This window comes from Quercus suber, unplaced genomic scaffold, assembly GCF_002906115.3.
Source record: "Quercus suber isolate HL8 unplaced genomic scaffold, Cork oak 2.0 scaffold_547, whole genome shotgun sequence".
Taxonomy (NCBI): domain Eukaryota; kingdom Viridiplantae; phylum Streptophyta; class Magnoliopsida; order Fagales; family Fagaceae; genus Quercus; species Quercus suber.
Window position 1 is genome coordinate 333075 of NW_027069995.1, and position 17418 is coordinate 350492.

Sequence of the window (17418 nt, forward strand, 5' to 3'; positions counted from 1 at the left end):
CTCTCTCTCTCTCTCTCGTGTATGTGTGTGTGCGCGCGCATGTGCCCCCGAGTCGGATCATCTATAAACCCTTCTGAAGACTGGGTATGTGACTTAAACTTGGCAAATCAAGAAATTATATTCTAACAGAAACCAGAGCATAATCTTTCAATATGGCATTATATGGTGACATGAAATTTGCTTGGTCCTTTTAAGTAAGAACATATTATAAAGATGAGATCTAAAATTTCATATAACTAACACAAAACATCAACAATGGCTTTACTGAGTGGTCAAGGGTTTTTTAGTTGAATTAACATCTTTCAATGCACTTGGGTGTTTACGGGGAAAAAGTTTAGCAGCATATTGTAACAATCTAAAAAAAGAAAAAAGATTTTAAGTGTTTTTTAATCTAAGCTTTACTAAGTCGGTGGTTCAGTTAAGGCAGTAACAAATATTTATTACTAACTAGTAAGTTGTCTGCGCAATGCACGGATAATTTTGTGATATTTTATATAAGATGGTTTTAAATAATGTTGTACAAATATTATAAAGAAAAAGTAAACTAAATTAGGTTAAAGAAACATATACATTTTGAGATATTAAAAATTAGTTTAATAGATTCATTGTATATTTGTAGTCTTCTTAAGGTAATATTATGTTTTTTTTAAATCATGAAACAAAATATAAATCTGCTTCGGGTGAGTACACGGTAAAATCTGGGTACAATTTCTTAGCAAAGGAGTACTTGAATACTCAGGTTTCAGGTCAATTGGTGCCAGACAGTGGGATTTGGAAGCTGGTTTGGGGTCTTCGGATCCCAAGTAAAGTAAAAAACTTCATTTGGAGATCATGTAGAGATGCTATTCCTGTGAAGAAAAATCTGAAGAGGAGACAAATCCTCCAAGATGATAGATGTGATCATTGCCATCAAATGCCTGAAACAGTTCTCCATGCATTATGGGAATGCCCGGCCCTTAGACCGATCTGGGACTCCTTTTAAGAACTCTCTTTTCGCAAGAACCGTTCCTTCCATGACACAAAGGAACTGCTACTCTTTGCCAACGAGGAGGGAAAAGATCTGGAGGTGATGGTGGTAACAATGTGGACTATCTGGTCCCGTAGAAACTAGATTAGAGTGCAGCAAAACGATTATCCCATAACCCAAGTCGTTCCAAATGCTCGGCAAGCACTCTCTGTTTTCCATCGTGCAAACAGAGTCCAACAAAGTCACACCACGGTAACTAACACAAGCCAAGTTACTTGGATCCCACCACCAGCAAACTCACTCAAGATCAACTTCGATGGGGCCCTGTTCAAAGATATTAATAAAGCCGGTTTGGGTGTGGTTATCCGCAATGACCATGGACAAGTAATTGCATCCTTATCGGAACAGATCCAGATGCCTTTTTCCTCTGATCTGGTTGAAGCTCTAGCAGCAGCACGGGCCATCTCTTTTGCTTATGAACTCAGTTTTACCAACTACGTTTTGGAAGGTGATTCCGACGTGGTGATAAAAGCTCTCAAGCATAGTGATGACTCCCTATCTTCTTTTGGCCACATTCTTGCTTCGGCAAAAACTTTAACAGATGTCAAGTGTATTACTTTTTCCCATACTCGTAGAAGTGGTAATGCTGTTGCTCATAACCTAGCAAAACATGCAAGGCATGTCTTAGGTTTTAAGGTGTGGATAGAGGATGTTCCTCCACATCTCCATTATGTATTGATCGCCGATTATGGCTGACTTTAATGACATTTCACAATCTTCATTCTCAAAAAAAAAAAAAAATATAAATGTAAAAGAGTAATGGGACTGTGAAAATCAACTAATTTGTGTTGTATTCACATATTTCATACCATGAAATGAAAGTATGCTCAACTCTTAGACCATCTTCTACTTATAGATAGTGCGACATTAAGACACGGTGTGGACAAGTGTGTATGCATGTGTCTTATAGATAATTTAAAATTAAACCATGGTAGAATTTAGATTTATATTGCGCACCAAATATTCTCTCTACTTATATATCAAAAACAAAAACTAATCAACCAAATTACATAAACCTAAATCATATTTAAACCCCTAATTTAAAAAGAAAACCGATAGGGGTTTCGGCGTCTTGATGGTGGTGGGAGGCCAGTTTAATGGAAGTAGTGACCCCTCAAATTCCTCTTTCTCTCTCTTTCAAATGTTTTGTTAGTCATAGGTCTTTTATTTTGGTAATATATACTGAAATAGTGTGTTTTATTTAACAATCTATAACAATTTTGTGTCTCTTTATCTCCTTCAGGACATTATCTGGTTAATTATTACTATTAGTTAGGCGAAAAGCACATTTTAGTCCCTACATTTTTAGGTGATTTCTATTTTAGTCCCTAAATTTTATTTTTACCGCTTTTAGTCCCTATCCTGAAAAACGGATATTGCTGACGTGACAAACGGCAATAATAAATAATATTTGTTTAATGTCCACGTGGCCTAATTAATAATAAAAAAATATTTTTTGACATTAAAAAATGCCACGTCAGCATATAAATTAAAAAAAAAATTTAATAATTTTAACTAAATAAAAAAAATTAAAAACAGAATAAAAAATTAAAAATTTTATGAATTGTGATCTAAGTGTGTCTTGAACAAGAACAACAAGAACACAAACTTAAACCCAATTACATAAACCCAGAAATTTAAAAAAAGAACAAAATTAAACCCCTATATATATATATATATATATAGATAAGTAGAGAGACCAAAAAATAAATAAAGTTACCACTAAATTTGGCAAAAGGAAGGAAAGTAGAAACTGATCATATTAGCTCAGAAGCTTTCCTAATCCCCAAATTAGCCCCGACTCGTGTCCTTATTAACCTCCACACAATACCCTTAAACCCTCCCTATAAATAACCCATTTCCGTCATTTTACCTACAACACCGTCATCTTCCAACTCCCCCAAACAAACAAAACAAACCCATCACAAAACTCACTCCCATTTCTCTCTCTCTCTCTCTGTTCAGCTAAACTCAACAATGGCGACAGCCATGTTCAGGAGGGCACTCCCACGCGCCTCCGCCTTATCTCGATACACACGCGCCCGAGCTCACGCAAGCGAGGCCGAAGCTCTTCAAGTCGAACAAAAGCCACGCGCCTCCACGGCGCTCAAAACCTTCTCGATCTACCGCTGGACCCCGGAAAACCCGACGAAGCCGGAGCTCCAGGACTACCAGATCGACCTCAAGGACTGCGGGCCGATGGTCCTCGACGCCCTAATCAAGATCAAGAACGAGGTGGACCCCACGCTCACGTTCCGGCGATCGTGCCGCGAGGGGATCTGCGGGTCCTGCGCCATGAACATCGACGGCTGCAACGGGCTCGCGTGCCTCACGAAGATCGAGTCCGGATCGTCTGCCTCGACGATCACGCCGCTGCCGCACATGTTCGTGATCAAGGACTTGGTGGTGGATATGACGAACTTCTACAACCAGTACAAGAGCATCGAGCCGTGGCTGAAGAGGAAGAACCCGCCGGAGACGAAAGGGAAAGAGGTTTTGCAGAGTAAGAAAGATAGGGCGAAGCTGGATGGGATGTACGAGTGTATATTGTGTGCTTGCTGTAGCACATCCTGCCCTAGTTACTGGTGGAACCCTGAGTCTTATCTTGGTCCCGCTGCTTTGCTCCACGCCAATCGGTAATTTTTTCACTTTTCTTTTTTTTTTTTTTTTTTACCTTGTGGTGAAATTTTGTTACTTTGGTAAATGGGTTTGGTTCGCTAAATAATATTAGTAAAAGTAGTTAAAAATGACATGTCGGTTAAGGAATAATGCATGTGGCCGAAGCTGACTGAATATGTAATTAATCTGTTGAGGATATATAGCTGACCCCAAGAATTTAGGAGCAAGGCTTTGTTGATGTTGTTGGTGGTGGTGATTGGATTTGGTTAATATGGGTGGCTTAGAGTTATGTATTTCGGACCCAAAAAAAAAAATGATTAAGCAATGGTTGTTTCTCACTTGTTTTAAAATGTTTTTTTAGGTGAAGAATGAAAGTTTAGTAGTAGTTTTAGTTAGTTTGGTTTTAGGTATATAGGATGTTGTGCTTTGGTTATGGTTAATGTGGACTTTAGGTTTGGGATTCTTTAGAATGGTTTGGTTAGGAAAGAGACCATATTTTTTAAATTAGCAAATTAAGGTTTTTTAAAATTAAATTGATCAACCTATGGTAGTTACTACTTTCTATTCTTCTACGACTACAAACTTTGCCACAACTTGTATATGTTTCAACCTATGATTGGATTGCATCACTTATACATGGGACCACCATTGGTACTTGGTGAAAGTAATTGACTCACCACTATATATATATATATATGTAATAAATTTGAGGATTTTGCATTGAAAGGCCTAGATGTATTTATTTCGCTAAACTCATATGTTTATGCTGTTACTTTGATTGTGAGAATCAAACTAAGTTTAATCTGGGAGTCTCTTGCTTTTAATATTCCTTTTTATGTTTTTAAGATATTCTGCATTGAGTGATTATGTGACCCTAGTGTGGAGTCTATATCTCAAGTTGTTTTTAATCATGGGAAGCCTGCAATCTAAGTCCATTGAAAAGAAAATAAACTTTAGTCAGGATTATAGAGATATTTTTGGTATATGGAAAATAGAATTTTTGTTTCCTTGTCTTAACTTGATTGTTCCTTTCAATTTGTGGATTACTTTCTTTTGTTCTGGGCCTTATTGAACTTGTCTGTGTAAATGCATGGTTCACTTTCATCATGCCTTTTATTACACTGCATTATGAGAATTCTTCTGTCCTGCTGTATAAACATGTGAAAAAGACCTGTGTGCTACTTAATATGTCAACTGNCCCTCACCCCCCCCCCCCCCCCCCCCCCCACACACTCTACAAGCACTTATATTTATAGACTAAGCATCGTGCCAATGGTACATAGTAATAATTTACACATTTTTAGTTTGACAAACGTGGGTGATTTTGGAGGTTAAATGTGTAAAATTGATACCTTTACTATTTTGCATTGATTAATGCAAATGCTTTTACGCATCATATGATATACGATACATTGAAAATTTTTCATTTAAAATTTTTTCATTTTAGTCCATTGACTTTGTACAACTCAAAGTTTGAAATTTATATTTTATTGGTTGAAATAAATTAATAACATAATCTCTAAAATTATTTTATAATGTTGAAAATGCAAAACACCATTATTTTGAAGGTAGTTAGCGCCAACTTTTTAACAGCAATAGATTGAAGGACTAAAGTGACCGCATAATCAAAGTTAATGGACTAAAATGACAATTAAACAAAATTACAGGTGTAAAGTTATTTTTGCCTATATTTTACCTGCTTCAGTGAATGGATGGGGTAGAAATTTCTCTAAGGAGTTAGGAGTCACTGGATATGGAACATTTAGCTATAGTATTATCAGAGAGGCATTAGTCACACCATGTTTATCACATAATTATACATCATATTATCAGAGAGGCGTAAGTCACACCATGTTTATCACATAATTATATATCTCAAGTACCAGCATGTTTACCAGTGCATGTATACTAAATATTTCCATGGGAAAATCAAAACCACTTAAATAAAAGCAGAAGTGCAACAATCGTCAAGGCCGACAGTTTTTATGAGAATCTAGTGCCCATAGTCCAGGACAACAGTTTTTAGAGTTCTAGATTCTCGAAAACTGTAAGCTTCATTTAAGGGACAGAGCTTGAGCATGGTGGCGGATGTGATCATCAATGAAGGTGGCAATAAAATAGTAAGAGTGATCATAACCAGGTTGCAATCTCAGAAGGAGTGGAAGATTAGCATTCTTGCATGCCTCTTCAAACTTGTTGGGCAGGAGTTGATCGTGCAAGAATTTGTCATCATCCCCTGCACAAATTTGACAATAAACATTAAAATGAATGGCCACAGTATCCATCATGTATATAAGATTTGAAAACACAGGAGCTATTTTCCTTTTATTTTTTCCGTTTTTCTTTCCCAAATGCTCCTTTTTTCTAGAAGGCAGAGAAGTCACAACATTTAGGCTACATAGAGCACAAATGTGCATCAATGAAAGCAGCAACAAGAGAGTATGATAATATCTTTGCAAATGGAAATCTAAATCCATCCACAGAAATATTTCAATTTACGTGTCATGTACACATTATTCACCTCGACCACTCTCTAAGATTATATTTGGAGCTAAGGAAGATGAGGAGAGAGTATACTCCTATCACCTTCCCCACCAATCCCCTCTCCTCTCCCTCCATCTCTCTCCATCCAAACACAAGGTAAAAGAGTTACTAAAGTACTTTAGTGAGATCCTTCTAGGAACGGTTTATTGTCTTAATTTCTTCCAAAAATTTTCCTTTCTTGTCATGCAAGGTAGCAATCCTTTATACAAATTACAAAAATGCATAAACAAGTCTTATCAACCATATCTGTTAAAAGACTCATTGCATTCTTTACTTAATTTTAGATGTTAAAAGAGTGTATTCAATAAGTAGAAAAAGTAACTATGGGGTGCTTTATTTAGCATAGATTGCCAAGTATCAGTCACCTAAAAGAATAAATTGCTTTAAGACTGTTTTTCATGGCTAGTCATATAGTATTAAACTTTTCTTTAAATCAGCTGGGCTTTAGTGAAATCTTAAATGAGAAAACTGAAAATTACATTTACAAATAAGGAAATTGCTGAAACCATCCTCTATACATGGAATCAAGGTGACAAACAACACAAAATTAACCAACACCACATCAAATTATTACTACTTAAAAAATGCTACTTTAGCTCATCATTGGCCTTGGTAATTGATATCAGCATGCTATAATCACCTACTCATTCGATTGTCAACTTAAAGTGGGAAAGTTTAAAAGACAGATTTATATATGCATGTGAAATTAACTTAAGAATATGACCTCTTACCTGATCGATCAGAATGGTAGCAGATACATCATGGAACTTCGAAATCAGGAAAGTGGCATCATATTCCTGCATTTTAAAAAATTCATTTGTTATAACTAAGGCGCCGTGATGTTATAACTTTGCTGTGATTTCGGAAAATTTCTTAGAAATTACCTCCCAATCGGCTTTGTTGCTGCCTAGATAATTTGTGAAAGCCTTCTGGCCCCAGGGACAGTTTATAGGATTCACAATCGGAGAAAAAGCAGACACCGACTGAAATATGAGTGAAGGAAAGGAAAGAAATCAAAAGCCAAAGTGATTACAAGGGGTTTTCATGTTGAAAGAAAACGGTCAATTTCAGAACTCTGTTAATTTGTAGAAATGTTAAGACCTTCAAGTGCATAGAAGTAAATATTATCATCTATTACCTTATACTTGTCCAGGTTTTTAAGGTAGACTGTTAAAGCACCATGCCCACCCATAGAATGACCAAATATAGATGCCCGTGAAGTATCAAGCAGTGGGAAATTTTCGCCTAAAAGTTTTGGCAATTCTTTGACAACATAGTCATACATACGCCAGTTCTTCCACTTCTCTTGTGTAGCATTCAGATAAAATCCAGCACCTGTTCAAGAAAAACTAAATTAGATACTGCAATTAAAGACTAATTCAACTCCACCAGTGTCTGTACTTAAGTGTGACATGTTTTTCTGATCCTACGCCCGGGAAAAAGAAGGATAGCAGTAGGCTGATGGCCAGCGTAAAATTTGGTAATGTTATTACAGGGGGAAGAGAGAGAGGGGGGGGGGGGGGGGGGGGGGGGGGGTGTAAGAATAGAGGCTAACTTACTCTCTAACAGAACTTGCACTCCCTACTATTTAGTGGGTATTCATATGCGGTAACCTTTGATACATTATTTGATAAAATTCACTTAGCAATGTACTTAATGCAAATGTGTCAATGAAAATGAAGCACCAACCAGAATCAGTTAAACTCTGTCATGTAATGTGTCAGTAAAACGCTACCAAATTGTCCTTATCAACAAGAATGAACAATAATGATAATAGTAACAACAAAAGCAACAATCCTCAAGAGAGACTCATCCAAATTTACACTAAGGCATGCACCAAAGTTCACAATAATTGTGCAAATAAAACAAATTTCTCACATCCATACGAACCACTGTAGTTCTGTATTGTGAACAGTAAAATTACAAGTAGTTAGACGATGATATGCTTGTTTTACTTATTATATATGCAGAACAACATATGAATAGTTAAAGAATAGTAACTAATGATACAAGCCACTTACTGAAAGCAATTATGCATAGATGTCATACTCAATTTACTTACTACCACACTTCTTTAGATAGAAGATATATGAAATCAAACATCTCTGCCATTTCATCATGATTGAGGACTGCCACAGTCACAAAAACATAAAAGAACTACCCCACAGTTCATAATATGGTACTCCAAAATTGAATATTCAAATGGGTCAAACCCATAGCATTTATCTGACAATTCAGATGGTTAAATTTTTCAAAAAGATTTGAGAATTCAGAAAACAAAATTTGATGCCCTGATGTTGCATACCTACACCAAAATCCCAGCTGTCTGCCTCTCCTTCTACATTCAGGCCTCCTGTAATAAGGAATATCGTGTAAGAAACAGTTAGCATTGAACATCTTGGAATGCAACTACTAATCATAAGGCAGTTTAAAACCAAAATTTGACATTTTAACATTAAGATCAGGAAGAAATTTTTTTTTTAAGAAAATAAGTACTGCATAGGCTTGGTTACAACAGCGAATAAATGTGTTCATGCTCATTGAGTTTTTTTTTTTTTTTAAATTGGTAATGTATTCATACTCACCAAGTGTTGGATTACTTGAGCATTATGTTTCCTAACACAATTACTATATCTTTCACTCGTATGCTATATAATGCTATCCTCTACCTCTTTCCTCGTCTCAGCAAATGAGAGAATTAATATCTCAAATTATGACAGATAAATTGTTCAAAAGATTGAGCCACAAAGGAGGTTTGATTGCCATTGTAAGCCCAAGCTTAGTGTTATTAGAGCTAACTTTTGGACAGAAACATTACACCTTAAATAAAATGACTATTTTGGTTGTTTATCATACTGTACATTTGCTTTACCAGTCTCTCAGTGTGTGTGTGTTTATTTTCCATTTGACAAACTAGTCACCTGTTTTTAAAGGATTCTTTTGAATTCAGAAACAAGAAATTTGAACAGAAACAAGATGAACATGGGCATAAAGTCTGATTCTAATTCTTTGTAATTATAAAGGGGAAACCCCTCACAGAGAAGATAACACAGATGGTGAGTTTCCTAAGCCCAATACTTGCATTGAACGCAGTCTAGTTTGAAACAATGTCAAATAGATTTTGCTGATGAGCTCTAGCTCAACCAGCACCTCCTCCCCTTATAAGTTCTAGGCAGAGGGTGAGGTCATGAGTTCAAGATCCATTGTGTGCTAATTTATCAATAAATAAAAAAATAAAAAAATAAAAAAAATCAATGAGATTTTACCTTCTGGTTAGGAAAAACCAAAGGCAATAAGTCAACCCAAAATTTTTCAAAAACAAAACAAACACATCCTTGGATTCAAGATTTCATTAGATTATTTTGAAAAGATCAACTTAGAAATTAAAGTATATATGGTATATCATTAGCCATGGCATGCTAATCAGCCAACAAGCTTTCCCAATTCTTTGAAAATTGAAAGAGGCCCTAGAGAGAGATAGGAAAAAAAAAAAGGGAATATAAAACCTATGGCTAGTTGGCATGATAAGCCAACAAGGCGACAAACTTCAGCTATTTGGCATGATAAGCCAACAAGGCGACAAGCTTCAGCTATTTTGGATAAAAATCATAAAATATTGGGATGGAAAGCTATATTCCAAATTGTAAATACACCATTCTTCATAAATTCAAGCATTTCACTCTGTAGTTATAAGATAGAGATGTATTAACAATAACGCGAAAAGCTTATTCAAGTTACATAATATAAGAAAGAATTTATGATGTATATCACAGGCTTGTCAAATACTTGAATACAGCAGATGTTAAAACAGTTCCACTCAGCTTTCACTTAGTGTTTGTTTGGGAACAACTTATTTAGCTCTTTGCTGAAAGTGTGTTAAAGTATACTTGTACTTTGAAAAAGTTAGAAAAAGTGAGGTTTTATAAAGTTGTACATAAAAGCTAAAAGCTGAGCTTATAAGCTCTAGCCAAATAGACACTTAGCCTACTCTAGTCTTTTTGGTAACTGTCTTAGTTGCACACTAAAAAGCATGGATACTTCAAAATAGCCACCATAACTGAGAATGTACACATTTCTCAGATTAACCACCTTGCACACATCTTAAATGGATATGCCAGGATATTGGAAGGGATAAACATGACACGATAATCAAGTGCTTGAAGAGCTAAGAACACCTATGCTAGCACCCAAAAAAAAAAAAAAAAATGCGTGGATAGGCTTTGGGGGTACAAGTTAAATTTATTAATAAAAAATGGGTTTAAATGTAAAATACAAGATCTAGTGTTTTAGAAAGCTAGAGACCTTCAGAATTCTATATTCCAATATCAAATATGGATCATAGATCAAGTTTTTTCCCCTATTTTATTATTTATATTTCTATATTAGTTTCATCATTTACACATATTTTGTGCATTTTGATTTTTTTTTTAATTTATTTATCTTTAAAAAAAAAAAAAAAAACAAACAAACTAAGATAATGCATATTTTAAAATATTTTGTATCCCTGCCATCCATAGATCCTAAACTTTCAAGAATTGACATATTTCTTTGTGCATATTATATTGTATTTATGTCCCATATCCATATCACTGCTTCATGGGTTGCATGTGACTCTTATAGCATCAAGCAAAACAAATACATCATGGGTTTTGAGTTCTAAATATGTGATTAAAACTGGTGTCTAAAAATAATAACCCAAAGATTGATTCTATATGGGTTGCTGACTTACTTGGGGATGTATCAGGGGCAATCAAAGCAACACCCTCACTTGAAGCAGCACGTTGAGCTCCTGACTTGGCTATAAAGTTCTCATCTGTGCAGGTAAGGCCAGAGAGCCAGTAAAGTACCTGCTCATTGATGAAAGAAAGACCTTTAAACTGTAATTATCATCCATTCTAGAGCCCTCAATTACTACATTGGCATATAAGAGTAAGAAAGTTGATAAATTTATTGCAAATATGTTTTAAGCACATTTTTTTAGAGGGAGAGGGTGGGGTTCAGAAGTGCTTTCTAATTATAATATGTAGTGAACAATGAGCTCTAGCTCAACTGGCACCTCCCCCCCTTGCAAGTGCTACATGGAGGGTGAGTTTGTGGGTTCAAGACCTATGAAGCACGGGTGCGTTTCGGGACTCGGGTGCGGGTGCGGGTGCGGGTACGGGTGCGGGACTCGGCAATTAAAAAATTATTAAAAATATTTTTATTTATATTTTTAATATATTGCTAAATATACTTTTTTATATAAAAAAAAAAATAATAATACAAAATTCTGTGCAATATGAAGGAATTATCTCTCTGTGCTTCTCTTATGGACACCAAAGCCCATTGAAACCTGGTCCTAGTCAGACTAAAAGCCCACTCCATTCAAAGTTTGCCCACTTGGAAACTGAAAAAAGAGATAGGGGGCATAATCACGTGACTCCCCCAGCTCCTAATATCTTTTTGGCAGATCACACTATCTCAAGCAATGGTGAGAATCAGCTTAGCCTGACACAAAACCATATGTCAAACAAAAGTCACAATGGAGGACAGAAAGCTAAGCAAAAATTCCAAGTTTTGGCTGGGGCTAAAGGTAGTCAAGCTAGTACCTCTGACAAGGAGAAGGAACCTCACATACCAGCTCGAACAAGCAGCAAGTTTACAAGAATGCCGGCAACATAATGGAGGATTTCCGGCCAGAATTTGAATGGGGTTAAAAGTCTTCACTGCTGGTGGATCCCAGTCTGATGGGTTGAAGGGCGAAACAAAGGTAGGTCCAAACAAGCCGTTTGGGATAGGGGCTGGAGATATTCCCTTGGACACTGAAGAAATTGAGTTGACGCCGCCTCCAAAAAGGTTTCGCACCTTTTTTTTTTTTTTTAATTTCGGCCTGACTCGACCGTTTCGGCTTGAACCGGCCATTTCGGCGGTTTTAGCCGATACGGCCCGAGTTGGCCCGATTTGAGCTGCGTCGGCGCGAGTCGGAGAATCCACGTGGCAGGACGCGGCACCGACGCGCGGTCAGTGGCGTCCCTCCCGCGTCGCCGCGTCCCGCTGCGTCCAACGCGGGTGCGATGGCTCCGGAGCCGCGTCCGTGCTTCATAGTTCAAGACCGACGGGTACACATGTAACTTTATATAAAAATTATAATATGTGAGAGTGCAATAACACACTTACACACCTCAAGTATTGCTCTTTGCTGACACAATTCGGTGAGTTTTCTTTATTTTATTAAAAAAAAAAACCTAATGTATCACATTTTTTAGCCTCTAGTAAATAATGGTATTTTGGGAGATGATTGAAGATGCAAATTAACAAGGGCACATTAGAGGATTAATAATCGTTTTCCAGATTTGATGACTACTCAGTGTTATCAAGATTCACGATGAATCTTGTTTAAACTAAAATAAATATAGCCACAGACTCAGATCAATGATTAAAAAAACATGGATAAGTCAACAGTTTTGATTTATCTATTTGTTTCAACCAGAAATCCACATAAATAATTAGAAACTTCACACAAAACTTGACAAAATCTCTAATTTCCTTTTTCTAATAAAGCAATGTTCTAAAAACTTGGCTATAACTTCAGTAACTTAAATCAGGTATGGCTTCAGCATGGGAACAAAATCAAAACCACCACCTAATTTTCAATCAAAAACCAGTTATTCAAACTCCATCAATCACCAATTACCAGTTAAATTATAGTGAAGACGTATTCCATGAACAAAAAAGCATGCAACATTTGCACTAACAATAGAACCCAAAACACAAACAAGATTCCATAAGCTAAGAAGCACGGAGACGGATACTGACACAAACACAACACCAGACACGGCAGTTCTTGAAAATTTTGGACACGACATGGTAGGGGTACAACAATTAATTAAGTGTTTTTAAGGTCAATTCTACTCATTTATAAGCATATTTTATGTTTATTTTAAGCTATTAAAATAAATAAGAACTATCAAAATCATTAAAAACATGTCTAAAGTCAAAGGATTATTTAAATAAAAAAAAAAAATATTTTTCCCCCAACACACTTAGGATACGCATGCAGGAGTGTCCACCGTGTCGGACACGCCAAACCCTGAACTACAATATTGATTGTTAAGGTAAGCATGCAAGTTTGATCACCCATAAATTTCAAACACCCACATAATAATCCACACCATATAGCAAGTAAATATTCTTAGATGTAAAATTCACCACATAATGTAGTACAACATTGGCATGGAAATCAAAACCCAGAAATTAATTTTGGGTATAATTTATCTTAAAAGGGAAAAATTGGAAATGGGTATGTGAGGAAATGGAGAAAAAACAAGAGAAGAAGGAGTTTGAGGACTTACAGGGAATTTGGAAGAAGAGGAAGGAGAAGGAGGGAAGTAGATGTAGAAGGTCATGGAACAGCCCAGAGTGGGGCTGAAATGCTTGTACCTCTTGTTGTACCCTCCAAACATCTTTGAGCTACCGATCTCTGTTGGTTTAGTCTCCATTTTCTTTTCTTTGCTTTGCTTTGCTTTGCAGTGGTGACTGGTGAGTGGTGTTTCTCTCTGGGGATCAGAATTCTGAGGAAATGAGCTCTACAGAGCTATTTATAGAGAGCTGGCGTCTATGATTAATTTTGACATAATAATAATAATAATATAAAAAAAGAGGTTATTAAAAAAAAATTCAGTGTGTTTGACATTTCAATTGAAAGCAAACCATAATTTAAGTTAAATTGTAAAACCGTGTTTTCAATATATGATTTACAATTTTAAATTTATAATTGAAATTGTGTTTTGAATACACGTTCCTCAAGTGTTACGCGAATGATGTGTACACTTCGTAATTAATATGCAATAATAATTTTTCATTAGCATTAATTATAACATGCCATTTTTTTTTCTTCCTGTTTTGTGGGTATCATAATGCATGCAATCATGGTTAATTATGGTGCAATCAAGTAGAAGATGTTAATATGTGGTTGTAATGGGTAATCACATTATAATATGGTACACCCTCTCACATACGTATTAATCTTTAGGAGGAAGTTTTATTCATATATTTACTTAGATTAGGTTAGAGTAGAATTTCTATTTTGTATAATATATATATGACATTTGGGTAAAGTTGTTACTCTTGAGTTGATGTATAATAAATTGTTTCAAGGGCTACGAAACTCCTCAAGTGAGGATGAATCACTGTTTCTGTAAAGCAAACAAATACGTGGACGCGATGGCTAGGAAGGGATTCGGATCAAGTCAAGATCTTTTGTTTTTGTATAGTCCATATATGGACCTATGTATACTTTTATTTTATGATAACATTGGTTTATATTATGACATGCTTTTATTTTAGGCCTATAACTGCTGTTTCTACTTAGCTTAATGATATTCGGTTTCTACCACACAAAAAAAAGGGCTACAAATTTGTAAATAAATATCAGTACGCTCATTTGCATTTAGACTCATTTTATTCCTTTTGTAGACACTATAATATTCCAAGAGAACTCTCTCACTTTAATCCCAGCCCCACCAAAGTTTCAGCAGTATCAGTCAATTGGCAGTTGAGAACCCACTTCCCAAAATATTCAAATCCAAGGTGTTCCAAAATCCGAACCACATGTGAGTAAACATTTGCTACTAGACCACTCGTCCTTGATGGATAATAGTTACTTAGACATATATTTGGAGGGTTTTTCAAGAAAAGTTAGTCCTTTTTCTTCTTCTTTTTTTTTTTTTTCAAAATTTTTATATTTACTAATTCTGTTTTTACCACAATTTATATTAGGCAAAAACACTATTTTGGTCTTCACATTTTAGCGTTACAGTCAATTTGATCCCTACATTTTCATAACAATTAATTTGGTCTCTGATATTTTTAAATTGCAATTAATTTGGTCCATATTGTTAACTCACTAATGAAAATTACTTATGTGGTAAATAATGTGCACATTTGGCAAGCTTGACACTAACATGGATTAAAAAATAATATTTAAATTTTTTTTATTAACCAAAAAAAAAAAATGCCTACTCATCATTTTAATAATTACAAAATGCTATGTAAAAAAAAAAAAAAAAACCCGCAACTCTGAAAACAAAATGAATCTAAAACTGATGATTTTCTTTCATTATCTTGCAATCCAAACACACATCCAAAATCTGCAAACACCCCAACAATCCATCAATACACATAAGCTTAGACTTCACAAACTCATAGTGCATATATTCCCATATTCACTCATCCACAACAACTCAATAATTACAGGATACAACCCCACCTACAATTCACGAAGTTGAAACTCAAAAATACAAAGAAATTCCACAACAAGTTGAAGAAATTTAGTTGTTTATATGCACCATCTTAAACCCATAAATTAAACCCAATAAAAAACGAAAGAAAATCCCTAGTTTTAGATTTTTAGATTCATTTTATTTTTAGAGTTGTGGCTTTTTTTTTTTTTTTTTTTTTCTGATGTGGAATTTTGAAGTTATTAAAATGGTGAGTTGGTATTTTTTTTTAATGATTTTTTTTTTTTTTTTTTTCTGATGTGGAATTTTGAAGTTATTAAAATGGTGAGTTGGTATTTTTTTTTAATGTTAGTTAAAATTTTTTAAATATTATTTTTTAATCTATGTCAGCGTCAAGCTTGCCAACTTTGCACTCCATTTACCATATAAGTAATTTCTGTTAGTGAGTTAATGGTAGGGATCAAATGGTAGCAATTTGAAAATATCAGGAACTAAATTGATTGTTACAAAAATGTAAGGACCAAATTAATTGTAATGCCAAAATATAGGGACCAAAATAGTGTTTTTGTCTTTATATTATTGGGACTTAGTTTGGGTTCAATATTTTAGTGTAGTGGATCCGTCAAAATAATGACACATCCATTATGATTTTATAAGTGGTCCAACAAACTTTACCCATATTATGGGGGTAAATAATAACGTTATAGCCATGGGCACAAAGTCTTTTGGTTGAATATTGTATAAAATGATGTTTATTTATGATATGGACACTGTTTAAGCTTATTTCGAAAAATGAGGAGAGATGCGAATTTTGATAATGCTATTGCTGAAATTTTGAGAAAAAGTAAGAGAGAGGAGAGAGACATGATGTGATAGAAAGAAAGAAAAATTGAATTGTGGCAATACCATTACTGAAATTAGGAGAGAGAAAAAATTTGCAATTGTGACAATTCAGTTGCCGATATATGAGAGGAATAGTAAAAAGAGGAATTTGGAAGTTCGGCAACCCTGTTGCCAAAATTTAGAAAAATTTGGGGCCCACAAGAAGAGAGAATTAGTGGAGTGAGGAGACAAAATTTGGTAAAAATTGGTTGTGATTGTTTTTGGCAAGAATAGAGAGGGTTGCTGAAATTTAGAAAATTTTGGGGCACACAAGGAGAAAGAACTAGTGGAGGGAGGGGAGAAATTTTGGAAAAAATTGGTTGTGATTGTTATGATGTTTATTTGTGATATGGGCATAGTTTAAACTTATTTGGGAAAATGAGGAGAGATGCGAATTTCAGTAATTCCATTACCGAAATTCTGAGAAAAAGTAAGAGAAAGGAGACAGACATGATGTGATAGAGAGAGAAAAAAAAAATTGAATTGTGGCCATACCATTGCCGAAATTAGGAGAGAGAGAAAATTTGCAATTGTGGCAATTAAGTATCAACCACTTGGCTACACTAAGCTTTGTTGTTTGTAATGAAAGCTAATAATATTTATTCCAAATATTGATAGTAGCTACAGTTTCTTTTCTAAGATTTGTAGCTTTTAAAAAAATTGGATATGACTGTACAACACACCACACTTTATTGTCAGTATTGAAAGATAAATTTATTTATTCTTAGATTAATTAAATATTTCAACAAAATTTTTTTAAATAAGGATAATTATGACAAAAAACAGATATGTTCGAAGTTTAGAGGTTAAATTCATATTTAATATGAACTAAATACAAAAAATATAATAATTTTGTAAGCATTAATAACCTTAATTTAAAAAACTATCCACTAAAATTTAAGTAATTTTCAAAAATATTGCACGAGTTAGAAAAAAAAAAGGAGATAATATAATTAATACTTCAAGTATGTGGCATAATTTCTAAATAAACATATAATTTTTAATTTATAGAAAAATGTATCTTCTATTTTGAGAGAAGACTAATTATTATAAAATTTTACAATAGAAATAGAAATATATTAATTATAAAAAAAATTAAAAAAAAATGATTTATTTTATTGATATATG

General features: G+C 34.6%; 3 protein-coding genes across 3 annotated transcripts; 2 read left to right on the forward strand and 1 right to left on the reverse strand.

Annotated features, from left to right (window-relative positions):
• The first annotated feature begins 39 nt into the window (after positions 1-39).
• LOC136063608 (uncharacterized) lies at positions 40-1723 on the forward strand. The gene is made up of 2 exons (XM_065764239.1): positions 40-84; positions 1112-1723. The coding sequence occupies exons 1-2, from the start codon at positions 40-42 to the stop codon at positions 1721-1723; spliced, it is 657 nt and encodes a 218-aa protein (XP_065620311.1).
• A 1048-nt stretch (positions 1724-2771) lies between these two features.
• Positions 2772-3689, forward strand: LOC136063607 (succinate dehydrogenase [ubiquinone] iron-sulfur subunit 2, mitochondrial-like). The gene has a single exon (XM_065764237.1). The coding sequence runs from the start codon at positions 3005-3007 to the stop codon at positions 3665-3667; it is 663 nt and encodes a 220-aa protein (XP_065620309.1). The 5' UTR covers positions 2772-3004; the 3' UTR covers positions 3668-3689.
• Positions 3690-5448: 1759 nt separating this feature from the next.
• LOC111992304 (S-formylglutathione hydrolase) lies at positions 5449-13759 on the reverse strand. The gene is made up of 7 exons (XM_065764236.1): positions 13522-13759; positions 10920-11037; positions 8496-8543; positions 7329-7525; positions 7075-7173; positions 6921-6987; positions 5449-5882 (listed from the first exon to the last, which is right to left on the reverse strand). Exons 1-7 carry the CDS (start codon positions 13666-13668, stop codon positions 5701-5703), a joined length of 858 nt encoding a protein of 285 aa, XP_065620308.1. The 5' UTR covers positions 13669-13759; the 3' UTR covers positions 5449-5700.
• Positions 13760-17418: the final 3659 nt, after the last annotated feature.